Genomic DNA, 13,427 nt, shown 5'->3' on the forward strand with positions numbered 1-13,427 from the left:
AAACAAAGAGGTGGTGGTGAGAGTTTTGTTGTGGCAAGTCTACCATCAAAGAGCTGCAACTTTTTTCTTATCAATGACAGATATCTATATCTGATGTTTTAAATTATGGTTTATGTAAATTTCTTCATGTCACTGCCTAGCATTAGTTAGGTCTGGTTTAAAAACATTTGGTTCTTCAGATTGAGAAGGATGAAGTATGAACTATGAGGAGGTAGTAGAGCCACTCAGTAGAGAATCACTTATCTGCTTTGCTTCTGTAATGAAAGAAGGAATGAATGATAGATCTGAAGTGGACTAAATCCGTCAGCCTGTGCTTAGTCTTTATTTGCGCTCTATTGTAAGGGCATCTTGTTAAATTTATCACAAGCTCGTGAATTCAGCCCAAAGTCTTGTCTCTCAAATAAGGTAGGATCCTGATTGATGTCAGTATTTCCCAGTTTTTTAGGAACAGTATTTGCTGTTTATTGCAGCAGTTTGCTGCAATAATAATAATAATAATAGTGAGGTCAATTCTTGGTAACTAGTCTCATTGCCTAGATCCAGATTCATTCTACCTGTCCTCAGGCATATGAGCTGGGAATTCAATCATCCTGAGCAAGCTGTAAAGATAATAGGGAGAAAGTGCTTGATCAGTTGTGCTCTGAGTATGTCTTTCTATCTGTTGACAACATAAGGAGTCTAGTTTGACTAAGCTTCAAACTTAACCACTCAACTTAGGCACCTAAAATTGGTTAGGCTGAATCTGAGTCCTTGTGTTGAGAAAGCAAATATTCACCACTGTGTTGCATTAGGTTATACTCAGAGGTACAAAGGTCTTACCCCACTGAAGTGCAATAGTTTTAACAAATAGTAGAATTATTCTTCTAAGATGTAGAAAAGATAGAAGTAAACAAACACAAGTAAAACTAGGTGAAAATGGTATGTGCAGGCATTAATGCTGCAGGAAATTTAGCCATTGATTTCAGTGAGAATAGCATCAAACCTTTAATATGAACAATGATACTTAACATGAAAGCTTCTGTTCTTTGTTTCTTGCTTTTACATTTTCTCAAATAACTAAAATATCTCAAGGGACAGAGGATAACTTAGAGGAGATTTTATTCTAGTTTCATTTTCATTTATTTTTAACATTCTACTACATGATTAAAATCTATTAAAATGAAAAGTCAAAATACTATCCATACGTGTTTGCAGTCCCTGGTATTAAAAATTCTGCTCTACATTAGCAGCTTTGGTAATGCACTGCTCACATGGCTGAACAAAGGCAACGTACTTTGTCAACATCAGGGGAAGCATTATATGAAATCCTGGCCCTAGAGAAGGGAGCAACACATGATGAGATTAAGAAGTCCTACAGGTATGTAAAATCTGCTGTGCAACATGTCTAAAAATGCTTGTATGTCTGGCATGATTAGGATGGTGAAACCTTTTGAGTTGCCTGCACTGTAGACATTCATTGTTACAAGGTTTTTCTTCCCCATGAGCCTGAATAGAATCAGAGATGATGCAATGATTGATTTCATCCCACAAGCAATCCATGTGCTTCATCAAAAAAGTTTTAACCCTAACACAGACTATGCTTGCAAAGTGTGGGTTTTGAATACTGTACCCAGTTCTTGTGTTAACATCTTCTCCTGAAGTATGTTGAGAAGTAAAGCCAATGCAGAAAAATGCTGTAATAATTGAAGAACTAGAGTAAGAGACATAAGGAATTAGATCAGTTTATCTTGTCATAAAAAGTAGACTGATAGATTGTTTGATTGTAGCGTGTAGTATCTTTGAAGGGGAAAAATGTTAGGTGTGGGAGGGTTCGTCACTTTATGAAGGCACACATAGCCAAAACCAGTGATTGGAATCTGAAAGCAATATGAGCTGAAAAAGAAACATATGATTTTAACAGTGAGCAAAACTAAACACTGAAACATACTGGCACAGGAAATGGGAGGTTCTCTACAGAAAGAGAGGACTTGAAGTTTTACTCAAACACGAGTTACTACACTGGTGGAAAGTACTTACTGTTGAAATGTAGCAAGACCTAGAAGTAAGACTAGAAGATTTTATGGGTCATTTTGCTCTTAAATCTGTTAAATCTTTTGAAAGAACTTTAAATGTCATGAATGAAATAGATGTTCTTGCCATTGAAATATGCCAGATGCTTACTTGCAGGTTTAATAAATGTAGTAAAATTTTTATTACATTCTGGGTGGTGTTGGTTGAACTGTGTTACCAATCAAACTTTAACACAGCTTGCTTTTCCCATCAAATGTAAGAATATATTTGAACCAAAAAAAGGCTTGTGAAATGCATCTACTTGCATCATTGTTTAGCTTAAATTTTGCTGGGAGTCTGTCCTGTGTGGTTTTGAGCAAATTGCACCTCTCCTGCCTTCTGTTCTTAAGGGCGGGAGAGGAGGCGAATGAAGAAGTGATGTCCAAACTCTTCATACAATGGAAAGAAGACTGTTAACATCTCATGGTTCTCTTGTCTTGCATAACTGTACCACTGGGAGATAAACTTCCTACAGTATCAAATTCACTCATGACTTGCACCTTCTGTGTCCCTGTAGTATAATTCGGCTGCAGAAGCCATCTTCTATATCAAACCTCATGTCTTCCTGTTACTTTTACATTTAACTTTCTGGAAAGGAGACCTTCTTTGATATGCAAATGACAGAGTTGTCATGGAAGAATATAGTATGGAATTAACTTTATTTAATGGTGAAAATGAATACAGATGATTTACAAAGTGATCTATGGCAAAAACGACGGTGAGGCTTTATCCATCTTTATTCGTAATTATATAAAAAAGAAGAGACTGCTTCTAACTAAAGTGGAAATGTCAGAGGGATTCACTTTTAATGGAGTAGCTGTAAATATTTGCAAGATAAAATGATGAGTCAGTCTCATAGATTTGCTCTAATTATCTTTTAATTTATGCTAATCCAAAAATCTGCTGCTGAACTGGTATTATTTAGTATAGGGTATAAAACCAGCAACACCTGATTCTGAGTTTCCTGCCATTATTAATTAAGTCAGTATTAATCATACTACCACAGCCGAGGGCAAAATTCACTTTTTAATAAACATGACAGAGGTACCTCTCGGTACTTTTATTTAGAGTTTGGCACAACCTAATTTATCAAGGACTAAAGGTAACAACAGGCTTCTAATCATCAGAATGTCAAAGGAGATCTCTTTATCTTCAGTACTCTACACAAATAATCTTCAGAAACTTTTTTTGACATAACAAATTCTACTTCGACATCTGCTTTCAAGGCTGATGAAGTAACATGCAGAGAGATCACATATTTATGTTTTCTTCAGAAGTTTCAAAAGATCCACCTTGAGAGTGTATATTCAAAAGAACAAAAAAAAAAATACATCAAAAACTCTGTCACAGATTACACAGAGGTTTCAGAATGCCACAGAGCACTGAATACTCTTTAATGACTGAAAACAAAGAGGAATACTCTGTTAGCTGTGCCTATAACAATACCATGTGTTACAGCTGGTACATCCAAAAATATTTTTCTCCTTTCGGAACACACTAACCTCCCCAGAGCTCGCACAGACGCTGGATGCCAGGAAAAGGGCCCTGTGTCCAGGCAAGAGGAATGAAAAGCTCTGGAGAATGCGGGCATCGATCCCGCTGCCTCTCACATGCTAAGCGAGCGCTCTACCACTTGAGCTAATTCCCCAGCCCATGGCCTTGCTCTGAGGTCCTCTCCCCTCCCAGGCACACAGCCCTGACCCAGCCTCTCCAGCAACCAAAGCCTGGGTCTCTCATCCACCTGGCTCCCACTGTCCCAGGCACCAAATCCCTTTGCTGCTGGTGGTGACCCCGGACAACCCCTGATGGTGCTCAGGTGCCACCATGCCCTGCCCAGGGTTCACCACAACTGCCTTGCTTGCTTCATCTTCCTCAAGCAAGGGCAAGAGCTGAAGGCTGTGCGGGCCTTGAAGGTGAGGCAGGTGGGCAGGGCCAAAAGGCAGAGGTGCCGCAGGGTGCGTTCCAGAGCCAAAAGGGCACTCCTTCGAGCCGGAGTTGAACCAGTGACCTAAGGATGGCCGTGCAAGGAGCCTACAGTCCTCCGCTCTACCAGCTGAGCTATCGAAGGAATCATGGGGCACTGCCCAGGACTTCGCCCGTCACACGCTCAGCCAACACTGCCCAAGCTGCAGCGCAGCATGATGCCTCCATTCCAACAGCCTGATTCAGACTGCCTCGCCTCAAATCCCACCACACTTGCTCAACCCTTTAACCCGTCACATCGTCCGAATCCACAAACAGAATAGATACACAACCTCCTGGGATGTCATCTACACACGCACTCTCCTCATCTCCAAAATCACCTTCCTTAAGTTCTTCTTCTGCTTCCCTTGATTCACTGTCACTGCCTTTTGCCCTCCCATCAAGTTCTAGGCAAATGGACAGATATTCCTTGAGTCAATAACCTGCTCCTACAAGGTATGAGAACATGTGCAAGGCCTCTGAACCTCTCTATCTCCAAGTGCAAGATGCCCACTGTCCTTAAACCATCCACAAAGAGAAATGCCTCCATTCCCTGGTGGCATTTTTGGAGGCCCTGCAGCGAGGTTGCTCCCATTTCATGCATGTCTTTCCTCCATGGGGTAGCTCAAACCTAGACACGGTGCTGGAAATGACATTTGATGACTGTCAGGCGAAGTAGAAAATCCGTTCCTCTGTGAAGCTTCCCTTAGGACTTTTAATGCAGTCATTGATGTCATCCTCCTCTGTAGAGCCTGGGCACATCCCCATCTCCACAGAGCCCCAGAAAGCCCCCAGCCAAGGGCCTTGTGACCAGGCAAAGGAGTAAAAAGCTCTGGAGAATGCGGGCATCGATCCCGCTGCCTCTCACATGCTAAGCGAGCGCTCTACCACTTGAGCTAATTCCCCAGCCCATGGCCTTGCTCTGAGGTCCTCTCCCCTCCCAGGCACACAGCCTTGACCCAGCCTCTCCAGCAACCAAAGCCTGGGTCTCGCATCCACCTGGCTCCCACTGTCCCAGGCACCAAATCCCTTTGCTGCTGGTGGTGACCCCGGACAACCCCTGATGGTGCTCAGGTGCCACCATGCCCTGCCCAGGGTTCACCACAACTGCCTTGCTTGCTTCATCTTCCTCAAGCAAGGGCAAGAGCTGAAGGCTGTGCGGGCCTTGAAGGTGAGGCAGGTGGGCAGGGCCAAAAGGCAGAGGTGCCGCAGGGTGCATTCCAGAGCCAAAAGGGCACTCCTTCGAGCCGGAGTTGAACCAGCGACCTAAGGATGGCCGTGCAAGGAGCCTACAGTCCTCCGCTCTACCAGCTGAGCTATCGAAGGAATCATGGGGCACTGCCCAGGACCTCGCCCGTCACATGCTCAGCCAACACTGCCCAAGCTGCAGCGCAGCATGATGCCTCCATTCCAACAGCCTGATTCAGACTGCCTCGCCTCAAATCCCACCACACTTGCTCAACCCTTTAACCCGTCACATCGTCCGAATCCACAAACAGAATAGATACACAACCTCCTGGGATGTCATCTACACACGCACTCTCCTCATCTCCAAAATCACCTTCCTTAAGTTCTTCTTCTGCTTCCCTTGATTCACTGTCACTGCCTTTTGCCCTCCCATCAAGTTCTAGGCAAATGGACAGATATTCCTTGAGTCAATAACCTGCTCCTACAAGGTATGAGAACATGTGCAAGGCCTCTGAACCTCTCTATCTCCAAGTGCAAGATGCCCACTGTCCTTAAACCATCCACAAAGAGAAATGCCTCCATTCCCTGGTGGCATTTTTGGAGGCCCTGCAGCGAGGTTGCTCCCATTTCATGCATGTCTTTCCTCCATGGGGTAGCTCAAACCTAGACACGGTGCTGGAAATGACATTTGATGACTGTCAGGCGAAGTAGAAAATCCGTTCCTCTGTGAAGCTTCCTTAGGACTTTTAATGCAGTCATTGATGTCATCCTCCTCTGTAGAGCCTGGGCACATCCCCATCTCCACAGAGCCCCAGAAAGCCCCCAGCCAAGGGCCTTGTGACCAGGCAAAGGAGTAAAAAGCTCTGGAGAATGCGGGCATCGATCCCGCTGCCTCTCACATGCTAAGCGAGCGCTCTACCACTTGAGCTAATTCCCCAGCCCATGGCCTTGCTCTGAGGTCCTCTCCCCTCCCAGGCACACAGCCCTGACCCAGCCTCTCCAGCAACCAAAGCCTGGGTCTCGCATCCACCTGGCTCCCACTGTCCCAGCCACCAAATCCCTTTGCTGCTGGTGGTGACCCCGGACAACCCCTGATGGTGCTCAGGTGCCACCATGCCCTGCCCAGGGTTCACCACAACTGCCTGGCTTGCTTCATCTTCCTCAAGCAAGGGCAAGAGCTGAAGGCTGTGCGGGCCTTGAAGGTGAGGCAGGTGGGCAGGGCCAAAAGGCAGAGGTGCCGCAGGGTGCGTTCCAGAGCCAAAAGGGCACTCCTTCGAGCCGGAGTTGAACCAGCGACCTAAGGATGGCCGTGCAAGGAGCCTACAGTCCTCCGCTCTACCAGCTGAGCTATTGAAGGAATCATGGGGCACTGCCCAGGACCTCGCCCGTCACATGCTCAGCCAACACTGCCCAAGCTGCAGCGCAGCATGATGCCTCCATTCCAACAGCCTGATTCAGACTGCCTCGCCTCAAATCCCACCACACTTGCTCAACCCTTTAACCCGTCACATCGTCCGAATCCACAAACAGAATAGATGCACAACCTCCTGGGATGTCATCTACACACGCACTCTCCTCATCTCCAAAATCACCTTCCTTAAGTTCTTCTTCTGCTTCCCTTGATTCACTGTCACTGCCTTTTGCCCTCCCATCAAGTTCTAGGCAAATGGACAGATATTCCTTGAGTCAATAACCTGCTCCTACAAGGTATGAGAACATGTGCAAGGCCTCTGAACCTCTCTATCTCCAAGTGCAAAATGCCCACTGTCCTTAAACCATCCACAAAGAGAAATGCCTCCATTCCCTGGTGGCATTTTTGGAGGCCCTGCAGCGAGGTTGCTCCCATTTCATGCATGTCTTTCCTCCATGGGGTAGCTCAAACCTAGACACGGTGCTGGAAATGACATTTGATGACTGTCAGGCGAAGTAGAAAATCCGTTCCTCTGTGAAGCTTCCCTTAGGACTTTTAATGCAGTCATTGATGTCATCCTCCTCTGTAGAGCCTGGGCACATCCCCATCTCCACAGAGCCCCAGAAAGCCCCCAGCCAAGGGCCTTGTGACCAGGCAAAGGAGTAAAAAGCTCTGGAGAATGCGGGCATCGATCCCGCTGCCTCTCACATGCTAAGCGAGCGCTCTACCACTTGAGCTAATTCCCCAGCCCATGGCCTTGCTCTGAGGTCCTCTCCCCTCCCAGGCACACAGCCCTGACCCAGCCTCTCCAGCAACCAAAGCCTGGGTCTCTCATCCACCTGGCTCCCACTGTCCCAGCCACCAAATCCCTTTGCTGCTGGTGGTGACCCCGGACAACCCCTGATGGTGCTCAGGTGCCACCATGCCCTGCCCAGGGTTCACCGCAACTGCCTTGCTTGCTTCATCTTCCTCAAGCAAGGGCAAGAGCTGAAGGCTGTGCGGGCCTTGAAGGTGAGGCAGGTGGGCAGGGCCAAAAGGCAGAGGTGCGTTCCAGAGCCAAAAGGGCACTCCTTCGAGCCGGAGTTGAACCAGCGACCTAAGGATGGCCGTGCAAGGAGCCTACAGTCCTCCGCTCTACCAGCTGAGCTATCGAAGGAATCATGGGGCACTGCCCAGGACCTCGCCCGTCACATGCTCAGCCAACACTGCCCAAGCTGCAGCGCAGCATGATGCCTCCATTCCAACAGCCTGATTCAGACTGCCTCGCCTCAAATCCCACCACACTTGCTCAACCCTTTAACCCGTCACATCGTCCGAATCCACAAACAGAATAGATACACAACCTCCTGGGATGTCATCTACACACGCACTCTCCTCATCTCCAAAATCACCTTCCTTAAGTTCTTCTTCTGCTTCCCTTGATTCACTGTCACTGTCACTGCCTTTTGCCCTCCCATCAAGTTCCAGGCAAATGGACAGATATTCCTTGAGTCCGTAACCTGCTCCTACAAGATGACAAAAATCATACGTAAGCCTTCTGTACCTCTCTGTCTCCAAGCAGAAAATGCCCACTTTTCTGAGACCATCCACAAAGAGAATCTCTCAATTTCATGGTGGTTATTTAGGTGTCTCTGCTGTGTGGTTGCTCAATTTCATTCATGTCTGTCCTCCACGGGGGAGTGCAAACCTGGATAGAGTGCTAGAGATGACATTTGATGGCAGGCAATCAAAGGGGGAGGAAGATAAATTCCTATGTTAAGCTGCTGTTGTTACTTTTAATGCAGTGGTGCATGTCATCCTGCTCTGTAAAACCTGGGCGTATCATCATCATTACCCCAGAACCTACAGAGCAAAGAGAACCCCCAGTAAAGGGCCCATTCTCCAGGCAAGAGGAATGAAAAGCTCTGGAGAATGCGGGCATCGATCCCGCTGCCTCTCACATGCTAAGCGAGCGCTCTACCACTTGAGCTAATTCCCCAGCCCATGGCCTTGCTCTGAGGTCCTCTCCCCTCCCAGGCACACAGCCCTGACCCAGCCTCTCCAGCAACCAAAGCCTGGGTCTCGCATCCACCTGGCTCCCACTGTCCCAGCCACCAAATCCCTTTGCTGCTGGTGGTGACCCCGGACAACCCCTGATGGTGCTCAGGTGCCACCATGCCCTGCCCAGGGTTCACCACAACTGCCTTGCTTGCTTTATCTTCCTCAAGCAAGGGCAAGAGCTGAAGGCTGTGCGGGCCTTGAAGGTGAGGCAGGTGGGCAGGGCCAAAAGGCAGAGGTGCGTTCCAGAGCCAAAAGGGCACTCCTTCGAGCCGGAGTTGAACCAGCGACCTAAGGATGGCCGTGCAAGGAGCCTACAGTCCTCCGCTCTACCAGCTGAGCTATCGAAGGAATCATGGGGCACTGCCCAGGACCTCGCCCGTCACATGCTCAGCCAACACTGCCCAAGCTGCAGCGCAGCATGATGCCTCCATTCCAACAGCCTGATTCAGACTGCCTCGCCTCAAATCCCACCACACTTGCTCAACCCTTTAACCCGTCACATCGTCCGAATCCACAAACAGAATAGATACACAACCTCCTGGGATGTCATCTACACACGCACTCTCCTCATCTCCAAAATCACCTTCCTTAAGTTCTTCTTCTGCTTCCCTTGATTCACTGTCACTGCCTTTTGCCCTCCCATCAAGTTCTAGGCAAATGGACAGACATTCCTTGAGTCAATAACCTGCTCCTACAAGGTATGAGAACATGTGCAAGGCCTCTGAACCTCTCTATCTCCAAGTGCAAAATGCCCACTGTCCTTAAACCATCCACAAAGAGAAATGCCTCCATTCCCTGGTGGCATTTTTGGAGGCCCTGCAGCGAGGTTGCTCCCATTTCATGCATGTCTTTCCTCCATGGGGTAGCTCAAACCTAGACACGGTGCTGGAAATGACATTTGATGACTGTCAGGCGAAGTAGAAAATCCGTTCCTCTGTGAAGCTTCCCTTAGGACTTTTAATGCAGTCATTGATGTCATCCTCCTCTGTAGAGCCTGGGCACATCCCCATCTCCACAGAGCCCCAGAAAGCCCCCAGCCAAGGGCCTTGTGACCAGGCAAAGGAGTAAAAAGCTCTGGAGAATGCGGGCATCGATCCCGCTGCCTCTCACATGCTAAGCGAGCGCTCTACCACTTGAGCTAATTCCCCAGCCCATGGCCTTGCTCTGAGGTCCTCTCCCCTCCCAGGCACACAGCCCTGACCCAGCCTCTCCAGCAACCAAAGCCTGGGTCTCGCATCCACCTGGCTCCCACTGTCCCAGGCACCAAATCCCTTTGCTGCTGGTGGTGACCCCGGACAACCCCTGATGGTGCTCAGGTGCCACCATGCCCTGCCCAGGGTTCACCACAACTGCCTTGCTTGCTTCATCTTCCTCAAGCAAGGGCAAGAGCTGAAGGCTGTGCGGGCCTTGAAGGTGAGGCAGGTGGGCAGGGCCAAAAGGCAGAGGTGCGTTCCAGAGCCAAAAGGGCACTCCTTCGAGCCGGAGTTGAACCAGCGACCTAAGGATGGCCGTGCAAGGAGCCTACAGTCCTCCGCTCTACCAGCTGAGCTATCGAAGGAATCATGGGGCACTGCCCAGGACCTCGCCCGTCACATGCTCAGCCAACACTGCCCAAGCTGCAGCGCAGCATGATGCCTCCATTCCAACAGCCTGATTCAGACTGCCTCGCCTCAAATCCCACCACACTTGCTCAACCCTTTAACCCGTCACATCGTCCGAATCCACAAACAGAATAGATACACAACCTCCTGGGATGTCATCTACACACGCACTCTCCTCATCTCCAAAATCACCTTCCTTAAGTTCTTCTTCTGCTTCCCTTGATTCACTGTCACTGCCTTTTGCCCTCCCATCAAGTTCCAGGCAAATGGACAGATATTCCTTGAGTCCGTAACCTGCTCCTACAAGATGACAAAAATCATACGTAAGCCTTCTGTACCTCTCTGTCTCCAAGCAGAAAATGCCCACTTTTCTGAGACCATCCACAAAGAGAATCTCTCAATTTCATGGTGGTTATTTAGGTGTCTCTGCTGTGTGGTTGCTCAATTTCATTCACGTCTGTCCTCCACGGGGGAGTGCAAACCTGGATAGAGTGCTAGAGATGACATTTGATGGCAGGCAATCAAAGGGGGAGGAAGATAAATTCCTATGTTAAGCTGCTGTTGTTACTTTTAATGCAGTGGTGCATGTCATCCTGCTCTGTAAAACCTGGGCGTATCATCTTCATTACCCCAGAACCTACAGAGCAAAGAGAACCCCCAGTAAAGGGCCCATTCTCCAGGCAAGAGGAATGAAAAGCTCTGGAGAATGCGGGCATCGATCCCGCTGCCTCTCACATGCTAAGCGAGCGCTCTACCACTTGAGCTAATTCCCCAGCCCATGGCCTTGCTCTGAGGTCCTCTCCCCTCCCAGGCACACAGCCCTGACCCAGCCTCTCCAGCAACCAAAGCCTGGGTCTCTCATCCACCTGGCTCCCACTGTCCCAGGCACCAAATCCCTTTGCTGCTGGTGGTGACCCCGGACAACCCCTGATGGTGCTCAGGTGCCACCATGCCCTGCCCAGGGTTCACCACAACTGCCTTGCTTGCTTCATCTTCCTCAAGCAAGGGCAAGAGCTGAAGGCTGTGCGGGCCTTGAAGGTGAGGCAGGTGGGCAGGGCCAAAAGGCAGAGGTGCCGCAGGGTGCGTTCCAGAGCCAAAAGGGCACTCCTTCGAGCCGGAGTTGAACCAGCGACCTAAGGATGGCCGTGCAAGGAGCCTACAGTCCTCCGCTCTACCAGCTGAGCTATCGAAGGAATCATGGGGCACTGCCCAGGACCTCGCCCGTCACATGCTCAGCCAACACTGCCCAAGCTGCAGCGCAGCATGATGCCTCCATTCCAACAGCCTGATTCAGACTGCCTCGCCTCAAATCCCACCACACTTGCTCAACCCTTTAACCCGTCACATCGTCCGAATCCACAAACAGAATAGATACACAACCTCCTGGGATGTCATCTACACACGCACTCTCCTCATCTCCAAAATCACCTTCCTTAAGTTCTTCTTCTGCTTCCCTTGATTCACTGTCACTGCCTTTTCCCCTCCCATCAAGTTCCAGGCAAATGGACAGATATTCCTTGAGTCCGTAACCTGCTCCTACAAGATGACAAAAATCATACGTAAGCCTTCTGTACCTCTCTGTCTCCAAGCAGAAAATGCCCACTTTTCTGAGACCATCCACAAAGAGAATCTCTCAATTTCATGGTGGTTATTTAGGTGTCTCTGCTGTGTGGTTGCTCAATTTCATTCATGTCTGTCCTCCACGGGGGAGTGCAAACCTGGATAGAGTGCTAGAGATGACATTTGATGGCAGGCAATCAAAGGGGGAGGAAGATAAATTCCTATGTTAAGCTGCTGTTGTTACTTTTAATGCAGTGGTGCATGTCATCCTGCTCTGTAAAACCTGGGCGTATCATCATCATTACCCCAGAACCTACAGAGCAAAGAGAACCCCCAGTAAAGGGCCCATTCTCCAGGCAAGAGGAATGAAAAGCTCTGGAGAATGCGGGCATCGATCCCGCTGCCTCTCACATGCTAAGCGAGCGCTCTACCACTTGAGCTAATTCCCCAGCCCATGGCCTTGCTCTGAGGTCCTCTCCCCTCCCAGGCACACAGCCCTGACCCAGCCTCTCCAGCAACCAAAGCCTGGGTCTCTCATCCACCTGGCTCCCACTGTCCCAGCCACCAAATCCCTTTGCTGCTGGTGGTGACCCCGGACAACCCCTGATGGTGCTCAGGTGCCACCATGCCCTGCCCAGGGTTCACCGCAACTGCCTTGCTTGCTTCATCTTCCTCAAGCAAGGGCAAGAGCTGAAGGCTGTACGGGCCTTGAAGGTGAGGCAGGTGGGCAGGGCCAAAAGGCAGAGGTGCCGCAGGGTGCGTTCCAGAGCCAAAAGGGCACTCCTTCGAGCCGGAGTTGAACCAGCGACCTAAGGATGGCCGTGCAAGGAGCCTACAGTCCTCCGCTCTACCAGCTAAGCTATTGAAGGAATCATGGGGCACTGCCCAGGACCTCGCCCGTCACACGCTCAGCCAACACTGCCCAAGCTGCAGCGCAGCATGATGCCTCCATTCCAACAGCCTGATTCAGACTGCCTCGCCTCAAATCCCACCACACTTGCTCAACCCTTTAACCCGTCACATCGTCCGAATCCACAAACAGAATAGATACACAACCTCCTGGGATGTCATCTACACACGCACTCTCCTCATCTCCAAAATCACCTTCCTTAAGTTCTTCTTCTGCTTCCCTTGATTCACTGTCACTGCCTTTTGCCCTCCCATCAAGTTCTAGGCAAATGGACAGATATTCCTTGAGTCAATAACCTGCTCCTACAAGGTATGAGAACATGTGCAAGGCCTCTGAACCTCTCTATCTCCAAGTGCAAGATGCCCACTGTCCTTAAACCATCCACAAAGAGAAATGCCTCCATTCCCTGGTGGCATTTTTGGAGGCCCTGCAGCGAGGTTGCTCCCATTTCATGCATGTCTTTCCTCCATGGGGTAGCTCAAACCTAGACACGGTGCTGGAAATGACATTTGATGACTGTCAGGCGAAGTAGAAAATCCGTTCCTCTGTGAAGCTTCCCTTAGGACTTTTAATGCAGTCATTGATGTCATCCTCCTCTGTAGAGCCTGGGCACATCCCCATCTCCACAGAGCCCCAGAAAGCCCCCAGCCAAGGGCCTTGTGACCAGGCAAAGGAGTAAAAAGCTCTGGAGAATGCGGGCATCGAT

At 49.3% G+C, this 13,427-nt stretch overlaps 1 protein-coding gene across 1 annotated transcript in view; it reads left to right on the forward strand.

Annotated features, from left to right (window-relative positions):
• Positions 1-1,250: 1,250 nt before the first annotated feature.
• DNAJC5B (DnaJ heat shock protein family (Hsp40) member C5 beta) overlaps positions 1,251-13,427 on the forward strand; it is a gene marked incomplete at both ends in the record, with an annotated part of 39,267 nt that continues 27,090 nt past the window's right edge. The window contains one exon of the mRNA XM_080611145.1: positions 1,251-1,357. Within this exon, the coding sequence (XP_080467271.1) occupies positions 1,251-1,357 (107 nt within the window). The remainder of the gene's footprint in view (positions 1,358-13,427) is intronic.

The sequence above is a fragment of the Psittacula echo genome (assembly GCF_963264785.1).
Source record: "Psittacula echo genome assembly, chromosome: 2".
NCBI lineage: Eukaryota > Metazoa > Chordata > Aves > Psittaciformes > Psittacidae > Psittacula > Psittacula echo.